This window comes from Exophiala spinifera (genome assembly GCF_000836115.1).
Source record: "Exophiala spinifera strain CBS 89968 unplaced genomic scaffold supercont1.3, whole genome shotgun sequence".
In the NCBI taxonomy this organism is placed as follows: Eukaryota; Fungi; Ascomycota; class Eurotiomycetes; order Chaetothyriales; family Herpotrichiellaceae; genus Exophiala; species Exophiala spinifera.
The window spans coordinates 3693845-3707307 of record NW_015622515.1 but is presented as its reverse complement, the minus strand read 5'-3'; the positions used below and the strand labels follow the sequence as shown (position 1 = coordinate 3707307).

General features: G+C 53.3%; 5 protein-coding genes across 5 annotated transcripts; 2 read left to right on the top strand and 3 right to left on the bottom strand.

Annotated features, from left to right (window-relative positions):
* Window positions 1-565: 565 nt before the first annotated feature.
* On the top strand, window positions 566-3952 carry PV08_05089 (uncharacterized protein; the record flags this gene model as incomplete). Its single annotated transcript, XM_016379433.1, has 1 exon — window positions 566-3952. The coding sequence occupies one exon, from the start codon at window positions 566-568 to the stop codon at window positions 3950-3952; it is 3387 nt and encodes a 1128-aa protein (XP_016238110.1).
* Window positions 3953-5384: 1432 nt separating this feature from the next.
* On the bottom strand, window positions 5385-6887 carry PV08_05088 (uncharacterized protein; the record flags this gene model as incomplete). Its single annotated transcript, XM_016379432.1, has 1 exon — window positions 5385-6887. One exon carries the CDS (start codon window positions 6885-6887, stop codon window positions 5385-5387), a length of 1503 nt encoding a protein of 500 aa, XP_016238109.1.
* A 485-nt stretch (window positions 6888-7372) lies between these two features.
* PV08_05087 (uncharacterized protein) lies at window positions 7373-8858 on the bottom strand (the record flags this gene model as incomplete). The annotated part of the gene is made up of 2 exons (XM_016379431.1): window positions 7373-8560; window positions 8637-8858. The coding sequence occupies 2 exons, from the start codon at window positions 8856-8858 to the stop codon at window positions 7373-7375; spliced, it is 1410 nt and encodes a 469-aa protein (XP_016238108.1).
* Window positions 8859-9460: 602 nt separating this feature from the next.
* Window positions 9461-10186, bottom strand: PV08_05086 (uncharacterized protein; the record flags this gene model as incomplete). Its single annotated transcript, XM_016379430.1, has 1 exon — window positions 9461-10186. One exon carries the CDS (start codon window positions 10184-10186, stop codon window positions 9461-9463), a length of 726 nt encoding a protein of 241 aa, XP_016238107.1.
* Window positions 10187-11405: 1219 nt separating this feature from the next.
* PV08_05085 (uncharacterized protein) lies at window positions 11406-13454 on the top strand (the record flags this gene model as incomplete). The annotated part of the gene is made up of 6 exons (XM_016379429.1): window positions 11406-11713; window positions 11814-12269; window positions 12376-12637; window positions 12709-12899; window positions 12964-13108; window positions 13164-13454. 6 exons carry the CDS (start codon window positions 11406-11408, stop codon window positions 13452-13454), a joined length of 1653 nt encoding a protein of 550 aa, XP_016238106.1.
* Between the last annotated feature and the right edge of the window lie 9 nt (window positions 13455-13463).

The window sequence follows — 13463 nt, the reverse complement described above, 5'->3', positions numbered from 1 at the left end:
TGAGTCTTTTACTCCTCCTCCTCGTCCTCATCCTCCTGCGACCTCGCATTCTCCATATTCTTCAGCTTCGCCAGCTGTTCATGCTCGCACAAACAACCTCAAGTGCCGTCCTCTACTACCCCCTACAAGAAACACACTTCAATCCGCAAACTCTGACTGACAGCCGCATGTTTTGACGCGAGCTGCAACGCCCTTCTGATCCTTGCGTTACTCGACAGCCGCCCCTCGCTTCACAAATTAAACTCCCCGACCCCTTGAAAGGGTGTTTGACATCTGTTGTTGCACGAGACGCTACAGTTCTCTCCTCAAGACAACCCTCGGCCGGCTTCCTGCACACTGCGACTCGACTGTACCACCAGCCTGCCGATTGAGAGCCGTTCGCACCCGCCTGGCTTCACGCACCCCAACACGCTCAGGTCAAGACTACCTCCGAGTACCTCCTCCGACGTGACAGCCACGGAATAGACCAAAAACAATGGCCGGGTCCAAGGCATCAACCGCCCGGTGCTGAGCGACATGTGTGACGAACCTCCCCGGCAAGATGCGCCCGAATCAACCCTCCAGCATGTTCGTGGCGCCGCTGCGCATACACAGAAACAGCAGCGACAACCTGCCCGGCGCGTTATATAACGAACCCAGTCCGACAGCGACCTTGGCCTCGGACACCATCGACGACTCGGCCTCCAGCCATGCAAGGTTCCACAACTATCTCCGCGCTCTCTATACCTTCCAGCCCTCGCCGCACTCGTCGACCACCGTCACCCTGCCTCTCAACGCCGGAGATCTCATTTTGGTCCATTCGGTGCATGTCAACGGCTGGGCGGATGGGACGCTGCTGGAGACGGGTGCCCGTGGTTGGCTGCCCACCAACTACTGCGAATCATACGATCATGCCGCCATGCGACCTCTCCTGAAAGCCCTGACGGAATTCTGGGACATTGTCAGGTGTGGGAGTGATTCTAACCTGAACCTGTTCCGCAATCAGGACTACATGCGAGGCTTGGTCGCCGGGGTCCGCGCACTTTTGGAACGATCCGAGTGCCTGACGCGGGATGCCACTCTTGTTCGGCAGCATGATGGTATCCGACGATCTCGCAAGAGCCTGCTCTCAGACCTAGCTTTGCTCGTGCGGACCGCCAAACAACTTCAACAGGTCGTCACCGTCTCGTCCTCGCACAAGGACTTGGACATCAGACTCGATGACATGTTGCTAAAGGCCTTCCGCATCGTCACTCGAGCAGTCTCCTTTTTCGACGTGTGGAGTGAACAGATTGTTGCCATCGTGTCGGCCCCAACTAGGTCAGAGGTCTCACGCGTTGAGCCCTCCGGACCGCCAACGTCCCCAAGGTCCCGAAGACCTCACTCAACCATCCTGCTCCGGGACTCGAACCCCACCGCCTCCATGTCTAGCGCGCCGTCAAGGCGAAGCAGTGCTGGTCCTGTGGCACACAACACTCCAGTTCGTCGGCGCTCGTCGACGACGCACCGAATGTCTTATACGCGCGCTACCAGCCAGAAGAACTCCAACCTCATCTCGCAGTACTTGCACCAGTCCTATGATGATTTTCTCACCGTGCTGGCCTCGTTCTTGGGCTCCCACATGCAATCGAGGTCTTCTTCCGAGCTTCTAATGACCACCCAAAACGCTGTCCGCTCTTGTCGTCAGCTCTTCGCCATTGTTGAGACGGTCATCGATCGAGATTACAGCACCTCTCGCCCCTTGGTCCAGGCCAAAGATGCCATGTACTATGCCATTACCGAATTAGTACATGCCGCCAGACAGGTCTTCAAACCCATTCATTCCATGGACGATGAGCTAGTCTATCTTCCAGAAGAGGCACAGAATCTTGTTCGAGCTGCGACCGCGTGTGTAAGTGCTGCAGGGCGGTGCGTGGCTCGCACCAAAGCGACGCTGGAAGAGATTGGTGACTTCGAAATCGAGAATATTGCGCAGCTGGTCGGCAGGGGCTCTGACAGCTCCAGTACACTCGAATCTACCAGCCAAGGGGTTCGTTCCAGTGTAAATTTGAGGTCACCGACGCAGAGCGCGGCTATTGAGGACTCTTCCCGCCGGCTGACGGAAAATGTACCGGTCTCGGTTCCCAGACGCATGATTACTCCTCCTCTATCTCGAAACACGGCCGAGGGCCCGTTGACTAGTTTTGCGACTGTTTCTCCTCCTCCCAGAGACGATGTCATTGTGGATATCATTCGATCCTCCCCTGTCCCACCACAAGCACCATCTTTACATCCGGATTCTCGAATACGTGCCCCTGGTATCAATCAGCCTCCCGTCGACAAGAGAAAGCGTACGTCGGCGGTCCTGCCCATGGTTGGAAGCAAGGGTAGCGACAGCAGTCTAGATACCACTCACAGGCGGTCGGACCCAAGCAATCTGTCAACCGCCTCCACGCGAGTGACCTCGATGTACGGCGGTGGCTCGGTCACAGGCCCTTTATCGGCGCAATTCCCGCCCGATGATCATTCTTCACTCGGAGACGACGACGACGCGGAGGCAGAAATCATGGCAAACACCTTTGCCCAGGAGCTCATCTTTAATCCGGAGGGAGTCGTGGTCGGTGGAACCCTGAATGCCTTGGTCGAACGCTTGACGGCACATGATTCGACCCCGGACGCGTCTTTTGTCAGCACCATTTATCTTACGTTTCGTCTTTTTGCTCGACCAGAAGAGTTTGCGTCTGCCCTTGCAGTCCGGTTTGATTATGTCGCGGAAAATCCAAGGATCACTAGCCCAGTCAGGCTCCGAGTGTACAACGTACTCAAGGGATGGATGGAGTCTCACTGGAGGCATGACTGCGATGATACTGCTCTTCCCGTCATTGTTGGGTTCGCCCGAGAGTCCATGGTTCCTGTCCTTCCCATGGCCGGGAATAGAATTTTAGAACTAGCTGACCAAGTCTCATCTTCAAATAAGCCCCTCGTTCCCAGGGTCGTTTCGGCCATGGGGAAAACGACCACTTCTTCCGCGACCTACATCGATCCGAGTACACCATTCCCAAATCCTGTTATGTCGAAGAGCCAACTGAGTGCTTTGAAGACGTGGAGAATGGGTGGTGCGACTGTTAGCATTCTTGACTTTGACCCTCTCGAGCTGGCCCGTCAGATCACGCTAAAAACGTCCAAGATCTTCTGTTCCATCTTGCCAGAAGAACTTCTTGGGACCGAATGGACGAAGCGCAGCAGCTCCCTCGCCGTCAATGTCAGGGCCATGTCGACACTCTCCACCGACATCTCACTCTTGGTGTTCGATTCGATCCTGCAGCTTGAGGAGCCCAAAAGGAGGGCAGCAATCGTGAAGCAGTGGGTCAAGATTGCCAACAAATGTTTGGAATTGCGCAACTATGATACACTGATGGCCATAGTCTGTGCACTGGACTCAACCAACATCAAGCGACTGCGGAAAACTTGGGAAGGGGTTCCGCAAAAGACAAAGTCCGTGTTCGACGAGCTTTGCAAGGTGATAGACGTGTCCAAGAACTATTCCACCCTACGTCAACGCGTCCAGTCCCATCTCCCGCCGTGCCTGCCCTTCATCGGCGTCTACTTAACCGATCTCACCATGGTTGATACGGCATATCCAGGCACGCGGTCGTTGACGACGGATCAGGGCAAAATAACCGTCATCAACCTAGATAAACATATGAATACGGCCAAGATCATCTCCGATCTCCAACGGTTCCAAGTCCCCTACAGACTTGCTGAGATCTCGGAGTTACAGACATGGATGCAAGATCAATTGGTTAGAGTTCGTTCGGCCGGTGATAAAAGCTTCCAGATGCATTACCGAAGATCTTTGATTTTGGAGCCGAGAGAACCCAACAAAAGTCCCAACCCTGACATGCCGCAATCGGCCAAGGACAAGGATAAATTTGATTTGTTCAATTGGACACATCTTTTGCAGAAAGAGAAACCCGTGCCGATTCAGAGTTAACTGGGGACTCGTTTTTGTCTCTCGTTTTTCTTTGTTGGTGGTGGGCTTGTGGTTGTGATTGATATGTTTTGAGCACAGTTGGCGTCGGCGTTTGACGCTTTCTATACGAGACCTATGATACCCCCTGGATGGTAATTTGATGATTGTTTGTCTGTTTGTTTGTTTGAGATTCTGATTGCGATCAAGCGAGGGAATGAATATTGGTGTTTCTGCTGTGATCTGTTATTTTTGGCCGGTGGGAAGGAATGGCAATCTCCAAGTCGAACCAGAGCCTTGAGGTATTTATTTCCACAACGCCGTGGCGATTTGAAATCATCACGATGAAAGAGGACATGTTCTGCTGTCCACTGAAGGTAGTTCGGAACATGGGGTCGTTTCGCTGGTGCTGGTGCTGGTGGTGGTGGTCTTTCTTTTTTACTTTTGACCTGTACAAGTGTCTCTCTCTCTCTCTCTCTCTCTCTCTCTCTATATATATATATATATCCCAGCTTTGTATGGGCGCGATCACGAAGCATGTGTGTCGTATGTATTTGTAGTTTGTGATTTTGATTGCAATGCAAGCTCGATCTTGGTCTCGGGCTTGGGCTTGGGCTTGGGACTGAGCTCGAAGTTGAACTCTGACCTTGAGCGTGAGCGTGAGCGTGGTGAACTTGAACTTGAACTTGAACTTGAGAACCTGGGGCGTGATGTTGAGAGAGCCTCGTGCCATCATTCATTGATCTATCAGAGCCATAGTGAGGGACGACCAACTCACCAACTGGCAGACCAACTCCACACAACCGCAATACTTGAGGGATAACCACGAACGAGAGAGAGAGAGAGAGAGAGAGAGAGAGAGAGAGAGAGAGAGAGAGAGAGAGAGAGAGAGAGAGAGAGAGAGCAAAAGAGAGAGGGACAGGGAGGGGAGGAGAGAGAACAAAGAACAGAGGAGGAACACAGTCGAAATCGTGTTGATCGAATTAGTTTGACGAATATTCCGAATGACTGAATGAAATGGTTTTTTTTTTTTTCTCAAAACAAAACAAAAAAAATCGTCTGGAACAGATTGGGTACTCCGTAGGTCAGGTTGGGTGTGTAGGTGCCTTTGATTTACTGACTCCATGTAATATGTTTGTATGATGGGCTCATGTACTTCATATTATGTACATGTACGTACCCAACGTACGCTGATTTACCCCCGTGTCGTGCACCCAAGGTATGATCAACAACTAAACCTGGACAAGGGCAGCAAAAAATCATAAACCCACCCAGACCATAGACACTTGTGGATTCGTTTCCACCATGCGACGCAAATACCACACACAATATCACAATTCACAACGGGCTGGCTTCATGGCGCAAGGTGGAAAAGAGCAATTTGTGAGAAGTTTCCTCCTTTGGGGAAAAAACCTCCTCAAGAATATCAACATCATCGTCGTCATAATCAACATCATCACCATCCACCAAATTGTCTCCGTACCCATGGGCGGTGGTAGCTTGAATAATCTCTGTGGCCCGACATGCCAACCTGCTCTGCAACATTGATGTACCCATCTTCGCCGTGGCGTCCAGCTTTCTTGATGGCTTCGGCGTCCCCGACGTCAACCTCCCACGTCGCGCGGCAGTATACGCAGCGTACCTCTCTGCCCGCCATACTAGCTACCCACTGGTCGAAACAGGACTGGTGCAAGTTGTGGCCACACTGTGCCTTGCACCACACAAGTTTGTTGTTCTTCGGGTCGAGATCCATGTAGCAGATTGGACATTCGCCGTCGGTAGACTTGCGATTGTTACCAGGCTGTTGCGAGTCCTTTTCCAGGTCACTCGCCGCGACCTCTGATGGGATCGGGGGTGCACTGGCGAAGATCTCTTCAAGTTCGCTGATCAGAAGGGCCATTTGGTACTGAAGATGTTCGGGTGCTTTAAGAACCGTGTGCATGGCGTAGACCTTGTGCTTGCATTCGTTGCCCTTGAGTGCGTCGGGGCAGTTGCAGCTCGGCATGCGACCGATGACGACTTCATACACGTTGCCCGTTGATCCGACAATTTCCAGTAGTTCGCAGGGAGCATCGTCCTTGACGATGCGTTTGCGACCCAGGACGATCATCCGTTGAGACTTTGCTCGTTCAAGCTTGATTTGGAATGACATGGGAGGTTTGCTCCGAAATCTTTTCAATCTCTTCTCCGTGTCTTGTGGTTGTTTGACATGGGTCTCTTGTTGCGGTTTTTTGACACGGCTCTCTTGTTGCATTCTCTTGACGCCGGTCTCTTGCTGTGGTTCCTGCTCTTGCTTGCGACTATTGTTGGCTCTCGGGCTTCTCCGTAAAGTGGTTGCTGCTGCTGCTGCTGCTGCTGCTGCTGCTGGTTGAGAAGAGTCCGGTTTGGAGTGGTGCAAAGTTGCCTGGGATTCTGGACCATGGCGGGCGAGTGATTCGACCCATCTCCTTGTTCTGTCGCGCGCGTACTGACTCTGTTCCCGTGACTGGGCCTGCAGTTGTCTCGCCCGTTCCTCCTCGTACTGCTGCTGTTCTTCCTCCTCCTGCTTTTCCTGCTCCTGCTGCTTCTGCAGTAAGCGAGCAGCCGCCGCCGGATTCGAGATGGAGAGCTTGTTCTGCGTGCGGGTTGTCGGCTTTGTGACGGCACCTCGCGGCGCCACGCGGGATGGAGTGGCCATCGCACTCCGTGCCCTTCTGTTTCGGCCTCCGACCACGTGAAGAGCCACTAGGGCGAGGAGGAGGATGCACTGTCTTTCGGTCCGGGTGTAGGTCATGGAGCTGGAACCCTTGGAGTAAATGCTGAGAGCCTTCTCTACAAATGGCTCTACAAAAGACGTGTTTTCGAGGCTGAAAGATTCGTCCACGGAGCTGGAACCCTCGGACTCGTCGCCGTAGCCGGAAGACTCATACAACGAGGTCGTCGAGCGCGAGCGGGACATGGAGCTCGGAGGCTCCGACATTGAGTCTGTGAGAGCCTTTGGTGGCAAGCGAGTCAATGCAGGAGCGAAATGGGTTGCGAGGAGAAAGAACCGCACGTCGGTCGGCACGCGTCGAGTTCCGAGTGACACGCGGGGACCAGCATTTTTACTATGTACCCAGGCACCTAATCTTGGGCCCTGGGTACCTGAGGTGCTTCGTATTCGTATTCGTATTCGTATTCACTTCGTACTCACACTCGTACCTACAGGTATACCACCGCATCTGGATGGAGACCATGACAGCAAAAGTTGTCGTTTTCTATGATATGTATTCATCATCTCAGCCTAGTATGACGTATTGAGAAGAGAGAGACTCGATGAATATAATATCTAGCAAATACTTCTTCCATCAATTTTGTCTACACGCCTTCGCCATGCTCATGTCCAAAAAGGAATCCATCGACTGCATTGGGAACTTCATACGAGGGGTGGTTACGCCAATTTCATGCTGAGCTGAGAATTTCACATCATATCTCTCGTATGACCACCCGGGTTCTGAACCGAATCTGTTTATACAACGCAATTAGCAGTCTGTAGCGCTCCCCCTCGATGCTCCATGACTTACAGTCCGTTGTCACAAAAGCTCGGTCGACTTCACCCAACGCCTCACAGCAGTATTGGAGCGTCTCCGCGATATCATGTGTTCGGCGCAAAGGGGTTCCTTCTTCCAGCAAGATGTCATACTCGACCCAGACGCCGTCGCCCGTGTAGTATGCAGTGACCGACTTGACTCCGGACACCAAGTTGCTGAAACGATACGCGAGGAAGACGAGCTTGTTCTGCAGATGCTCGTCGACAGCCAACCCGCACAGCCGGGTCATGTTCTCGACGCACGTGTCGGCCCAGTCGTATATGATGTAGACCGACAGCAGAGCTGCGCCCAGGGGATCCAACCACCACACGCCCGCCTGCTTCCCGATCAGCGGGAAGAGGAGCGAAAGCGTGTTGAAATAGACGTCCGTCTTGCAATCCTGTGCGAGGGCCTGCACCTGGGTGGTCTTGATGCGAATGCAGCCGAGCCCGATAAGCCCCTTGACCCCTACCGTGGCAGCCATGGCGGCGATAGCCATCGAAGGCAGCGTCGCGATCGCATGATCCCCGCCAGGCAGCAACCTCTGAACGGACTCTTGCAGGATCTGGAGAAACGAAATGACCATGATGATGGAGAAGACGAGGATGCCAATGGGTTCGAGCCGCCGGCGTCCCACGGGGAATCTCTTTGCGAGCGCCGCCAATCTCCACGACACCAGGCGGTTGGTCGTCCACACGATCACGGTGCAGAGAAGATCGAGGGCCGAGTCGAGCAGTGAGGCGATCAGCGAGAGCGACGACGACTTCAGCGCCGCAACGCCCTTTGCGATAACCAGGATGATGTTTGCAACGACGTTGATGTTGATGGCCCACCGTGCGTTTCGGGCCGCTTTGGCTCGCTGCCGTTGCACATGGTCCGGCAACATGTCCTCGATGTGTTCATTGACGGTCTGGAGTCTGCCTTCTCGTTCTCTTACCCCGTCGTGATCTGCGTCGGTGTTCATGCTCTCCATCACATCGTCCGCCATGGCCATGACAATCGTGTCGACTTCGGCCCAGTCGTTGAGACAGGCATTTTGATGTTCGTAGAACTTGCGGACCTGCTTGTTCTTGATCCTCTTGAGCTACGGTAGGCACACTGTACGTCAGACACCGTGGTTTTCTGATGTTAGGTTTTGTTGTGTAAGAACCCTGACTTACCTCTTCGTCACTTTTTCTCAACTTCTCGAATTCATTGTCCCTTTCCACGCCCTCTTTGAGTTGCTTTTTCAGCGACGCCGTGGTCCTGCGGTCGATGACATAGTCCACGGCGTCTTTGAACCCTCCAAAGCGCCGGGTGACGGGGCCAGACTCAATGTCATAGTCTCGCCCTTGGCTGTCATTCCTGCCGCCGTCTCGCTGAAACGTCCGCTTCCCTACCATGGCGACGCTGAATCAATGACCCAGATGAAGGCTGAGCATGTCAAGGTCCTATCTTGGTTGGAGAAGGGACTGACTAGGCAAGAGACAAGCAGCGATCAAGGGCTGAATGGAATTTCCAAAAGTACAAGCTTCGCCCAGTGCACACAGTACGGGGGGTGCAACTTGCAAGTGTATACGTTGCTGTCGATGTTGATTCTATGACGCCATCAATCTCCACGCAAGTGCCCAGTTTCAGGGCGCATTAGGCTTGATCGGCGCCATTTAGGCCTCGATGTTGACTGCTGTTCGGGCTCGCTAAGGCCCTGGAGGCTGCAGGTTATAGGCCGGTGGGCAGCGTGGCTGCGGGCGTGATAAGGATTTCTAACTAAGTTAGGCACGGCCCTTTCATTGGAAGCGTCATGCATCCTAGTTAAGAAGCCCTTGGGTAGCGCCCTCTGCCGATCAGGCTTATCTATACGGAGTGCCATACTAAGTTAACTAACTAGCATACCTCTCCATGGCACCTCATTCCTGAATGTTGTAAATCCGTCTCCCATAAAATACATATGCTGACAGAGGTTCCTTCGGTGTTATTCTTTTATTATTGTTGGGTCTCTTATGTACTATTGATCACTCGCTCCCCGGGAACTTTGCTTAGAATCTGCCTGCGATGCTTTGTGAGCACGAACTTTCAACAACAGTTGTTCCGTCCTGTCCATCAATGCAGCGATCCGAGTCTTGAGGGAGCCAAGCTCTGGGATGTTTTCTGGCGAAGATGCACTCGATGCCATGGTCGTCGGGGTCTGGATAGTATCTGTTGATGCTTCGCTGCTGGTCTGTGGTGTCGATGACACTGCTGTGGCGTCGTGAAGCTCCTGTCCCCGAATTGTCTTTACCTCCATGCCCTCTGGTGTCTGCGCCTCTGTTCCCGTCTCTACCGTGCCTTCCGACACACGCTGCTGCTGCGGTCTCCAGGATCGCAGTATTTCCAGTTTCATGCCTGGCTGTTGCTCCATGACGTCGCCAACGACTCCATTCTGCTGACATTTCGCGCAAAGATCCGGAAAGGCGTGAGAGGTATCGGCAACATCGTCGCAGACTTGATGGGCGAAGCACGTTACCTGTGATTTCGCTGCAACCAGCTTCTCGACCATTTCGGCACACTGGACCATGGTCTTGATTTTGACATGGCCGCAAAGATGATAAATGGTATGGGACTCGCACATGGGCGACGATTGGATGTATGGGCTTTGCTCTTGTGTGTCAGTCAGTGACGACGAACGGGTTTCTACTCTTGGTCGAAATTGTGAGACGTTGAATCCGGCTTGCATCAGAAGCCTGGTGGCCATTCCTGATGAAATATCAAGACGGGATACAAAAATAGCAGACGCAAGATACCCAGACAAAGAAGACGAAGACGTATCGTAGCAACATTCGCTTTGTGCAGACTCCACCTGCGCTTCTGGTGTTGCCTTTGTCCGGCAAGGCAGTGACACGCTTCTTCTTTGTTTGCTGGTGCCGGCTGTTCAAGTCATCCATGATGTATGGATGCGTGCATTTTGTTCTTTGTTTGTCTTCGGATGCCGAGACTCATGCGGGCTGAATGTAGCCCGAGACGGACCAGGGCAGAGCAGAAGAGACATCTACCATCGAGGTGCATCGAGTATTCGGAGCCTGGCTTGTTTCAACATCTCACCAAGGCAATTTTACTATGCTCTCGACAAAGGCGATTATGTGGCGACACTGGAAAGGAAAGTGTACATGCTGCGTACCGTCATATCATCTGTCCGTAAGCAGGAGACACGAGGATGATGGGCGATGGTGTGGCATCGGTGGCTTGACACCGAAGACAGTGAATGGCGCACGTTCTGCGGCTTACGCCGTACCGTCTTGTCCCCGTAAGCCTGAGTGTTCACAAGGTATCCGTACCCAGTAGACTAATAAGTGACTAGTCAGTACAGTAGGTATTGTAGTTAGTTAAACAGGCGAAGGAACCAACCTTGGCCAAGGCAGAGGCTACTGGCCTTGGCTTCGTGTTCAAGCTTTTCTGCTTGTGGCCAAAAAGCCATTCGACGCCCTGCCGTGTATCCATCCATCGTAGCTCATTGAGCCTTGTCCTCGCCTCCTTCGCACGAGTAGCATCGCGACGGAGTTGGTGGGCCGTCGTTGATCTGATCTCCGAGTCTCGAGCGCCCTGGGACAAGGATCGACTTGCTCTCTTGGGAGAGATGATGGTGGTTCTTTGCCTCATCCTGTTACCTAACAGTGTCCACTCATCCGGCATGATCCTGACGACGCATAATAAAGGGATCGCCCTTCTCCTCCGCCAGCACTGACGTAAAAAAAACCCCTCTCTGCATCTGCGACTGCTGTTGAAGCTGAAACCTGGCGCGTGTTCATTTTCCCTAGCAGTCGGTTTCCTCGTGGCAGGATTTCCCATTACTTAGCTTGATTCGCAGTGCCAATTCCTTCTCTTCAGCTGGGACGCATATCTACGGAGCATTGTTGTACATGTCTATCTAATTTCGACAGGACGGTTCAATGACGACGGAGGGCTCCCGTGCCATAATGCATCAACAGGGACAGCAGCAGCAGCAACGCCGCCGGTCCTCAAGGACACCCCGAAGGCGGACGTCGATTCAAGAAGATGCGGCCATGCTAGCAGGACTGGGGGTGAAGCAGGAGCTGAAGCGAAACTTCTCCCTGTTCTCCATGCTGGGTCTGGCCTTTGCGATTCTCAACTCCTGGACTGCCCTGGGAGCGAGTATGTCATTGGCCCTGCCCAGTGGAGGTCCCGATGCAGTTATATGGGGCCTGGTGGTCGCGGGCATCTGCAATTTGTGTCTGGCGGCATCGCTCGCCGAGTTTCTTTCTGCGTATGTACGCCAGGGCCTGCCACCGCCGGACGGATCACATTCTGTCATGCGATACTGGCTGGGACCCTTCTAAGTAATGAAAGCTGACACAGCACCACAGGTATCCGACTGCGGGTGGCCAGTATCACTGGGTGGCCGTCATCAGCTGGAAGAGCTGGGTGCCGATTCTGTCCTGGATCACCGGCTGGATCAACACCGCCGGCTGGGTTGCTTTGACCGCGACGGCAGGTCTGCTGGGGAGCCAACTCATCCTGGGCGTCATCTCCCTCACGACACCGTCCTATGATCCGCACCGCTGGCACCAGTTTCTCATCTACATCGGGTACAACATCTTTGCCTTCCTGGTGAACGCCTTCATGACCAGGTTGCTCCCGTGGGTCACCAAGGCGGCATTGGTCTGGTCGATCACCGGCTGGGTGGTCATTTCGATTACCGTTCTAGCCTGCGCGTCGCCGAACTATCAGTCAGGCGATGTGGTGTATCGCACCTTCATCAACGAGACCGGCTGGCCAGATGGACTCGCGTGGCTTTTGGGACTGTTGCAAGGTGGTTTGGGGTAAGTGTATCTCTTTTTCGGACTTCTTACATATCGGTGTTGCAGATCATCCGATTCTGAGAGGACGCGCTGACTTTGATCCCTCTCTTTTTTTCCCTTTGCGTAGTTTGACTGGGTTTGATGCCGTCAGCCATTGCATCGAAGAGTTGAACAACCCCGTGGTCGAAGGGCCTCGCATCATGATCGCCTGCGTGCTCATCGGCGTCGTCACTGGATTCGTATACCTCAGCGTTCTCCTTTTTGTCTCAAAGGACCTCGACGCCGTGATTTCTTCAGCCGCTGGTCCTATGTTGCAGATCTTTTACGACGCCACAGGCAACAAGGCGGGCTCTATCTGCCTCTTGATGTTCCCTTTGGTCTGCTTGCTGGTGAGTTTACTTTGTGCACAAGTCCTCTATCAAGAAAAAGAAAAAAGAAAAAAGGCTGATCAGGTGCCCAGTTTGCTGGCGTCACTATCATGACGACAAGCAGCCGGATGGTTTATGCATTCGCCCGTGACCGTGGACTGCCGGCTTCGAGATTCTTCGCCAAGGTCGACAAGCGACTGGATGTGCCCTTGAATGCTCTTTGGTTGACTCTCATTCTGGTGGTCATCTTCGGTTGCATTTTCCTGGGCTCTAGCAGTGCATTGTAAGCCACTTCTCAACCCTGACTGGTGCAATTGGTCACAGCTAATTAACGACGTGGTCGATAGCAACGCCATCGTTTCGGCCTCTGTAGTGGCCCTCGGAATCACATATGCTATTCCGCCCGCTATAAATTGTCTACGGGGCAGGAAAATGCTACCAGAGTCGCGTCCCTTCATCCTCCCCAACTGGCTGGGTTGGACGTGTAACTTGGTGAGACTATCCCACTGCAGCCTGTCCCCCCTCGCATTATGCTGACCAAACACAGGTCGGAATCGCCTACGTGGTTCTGACCACAGTCCTGTTCATGTTTCCCCCGGTCTTGCCCGTAACCGGTAACAACATGAACTACTGTGTGGCGGCATTCGCGATTGTCCTTATTGTCTCGGTGATTCAGTGGTTTGTTGATGGGCGGCAGAACTACACCGGACCGCAGATTGATGTCGATGCGCTCAAGAGCGGTGAAGTGGTCGGTATGGCCCCGGAGGAGAGTAAAGACGGCCTGAGGCCCAGTGCAGACACTTTGACGGGCGACAAACCTGATAAAGTTGTGCCTTGATCAGGATGC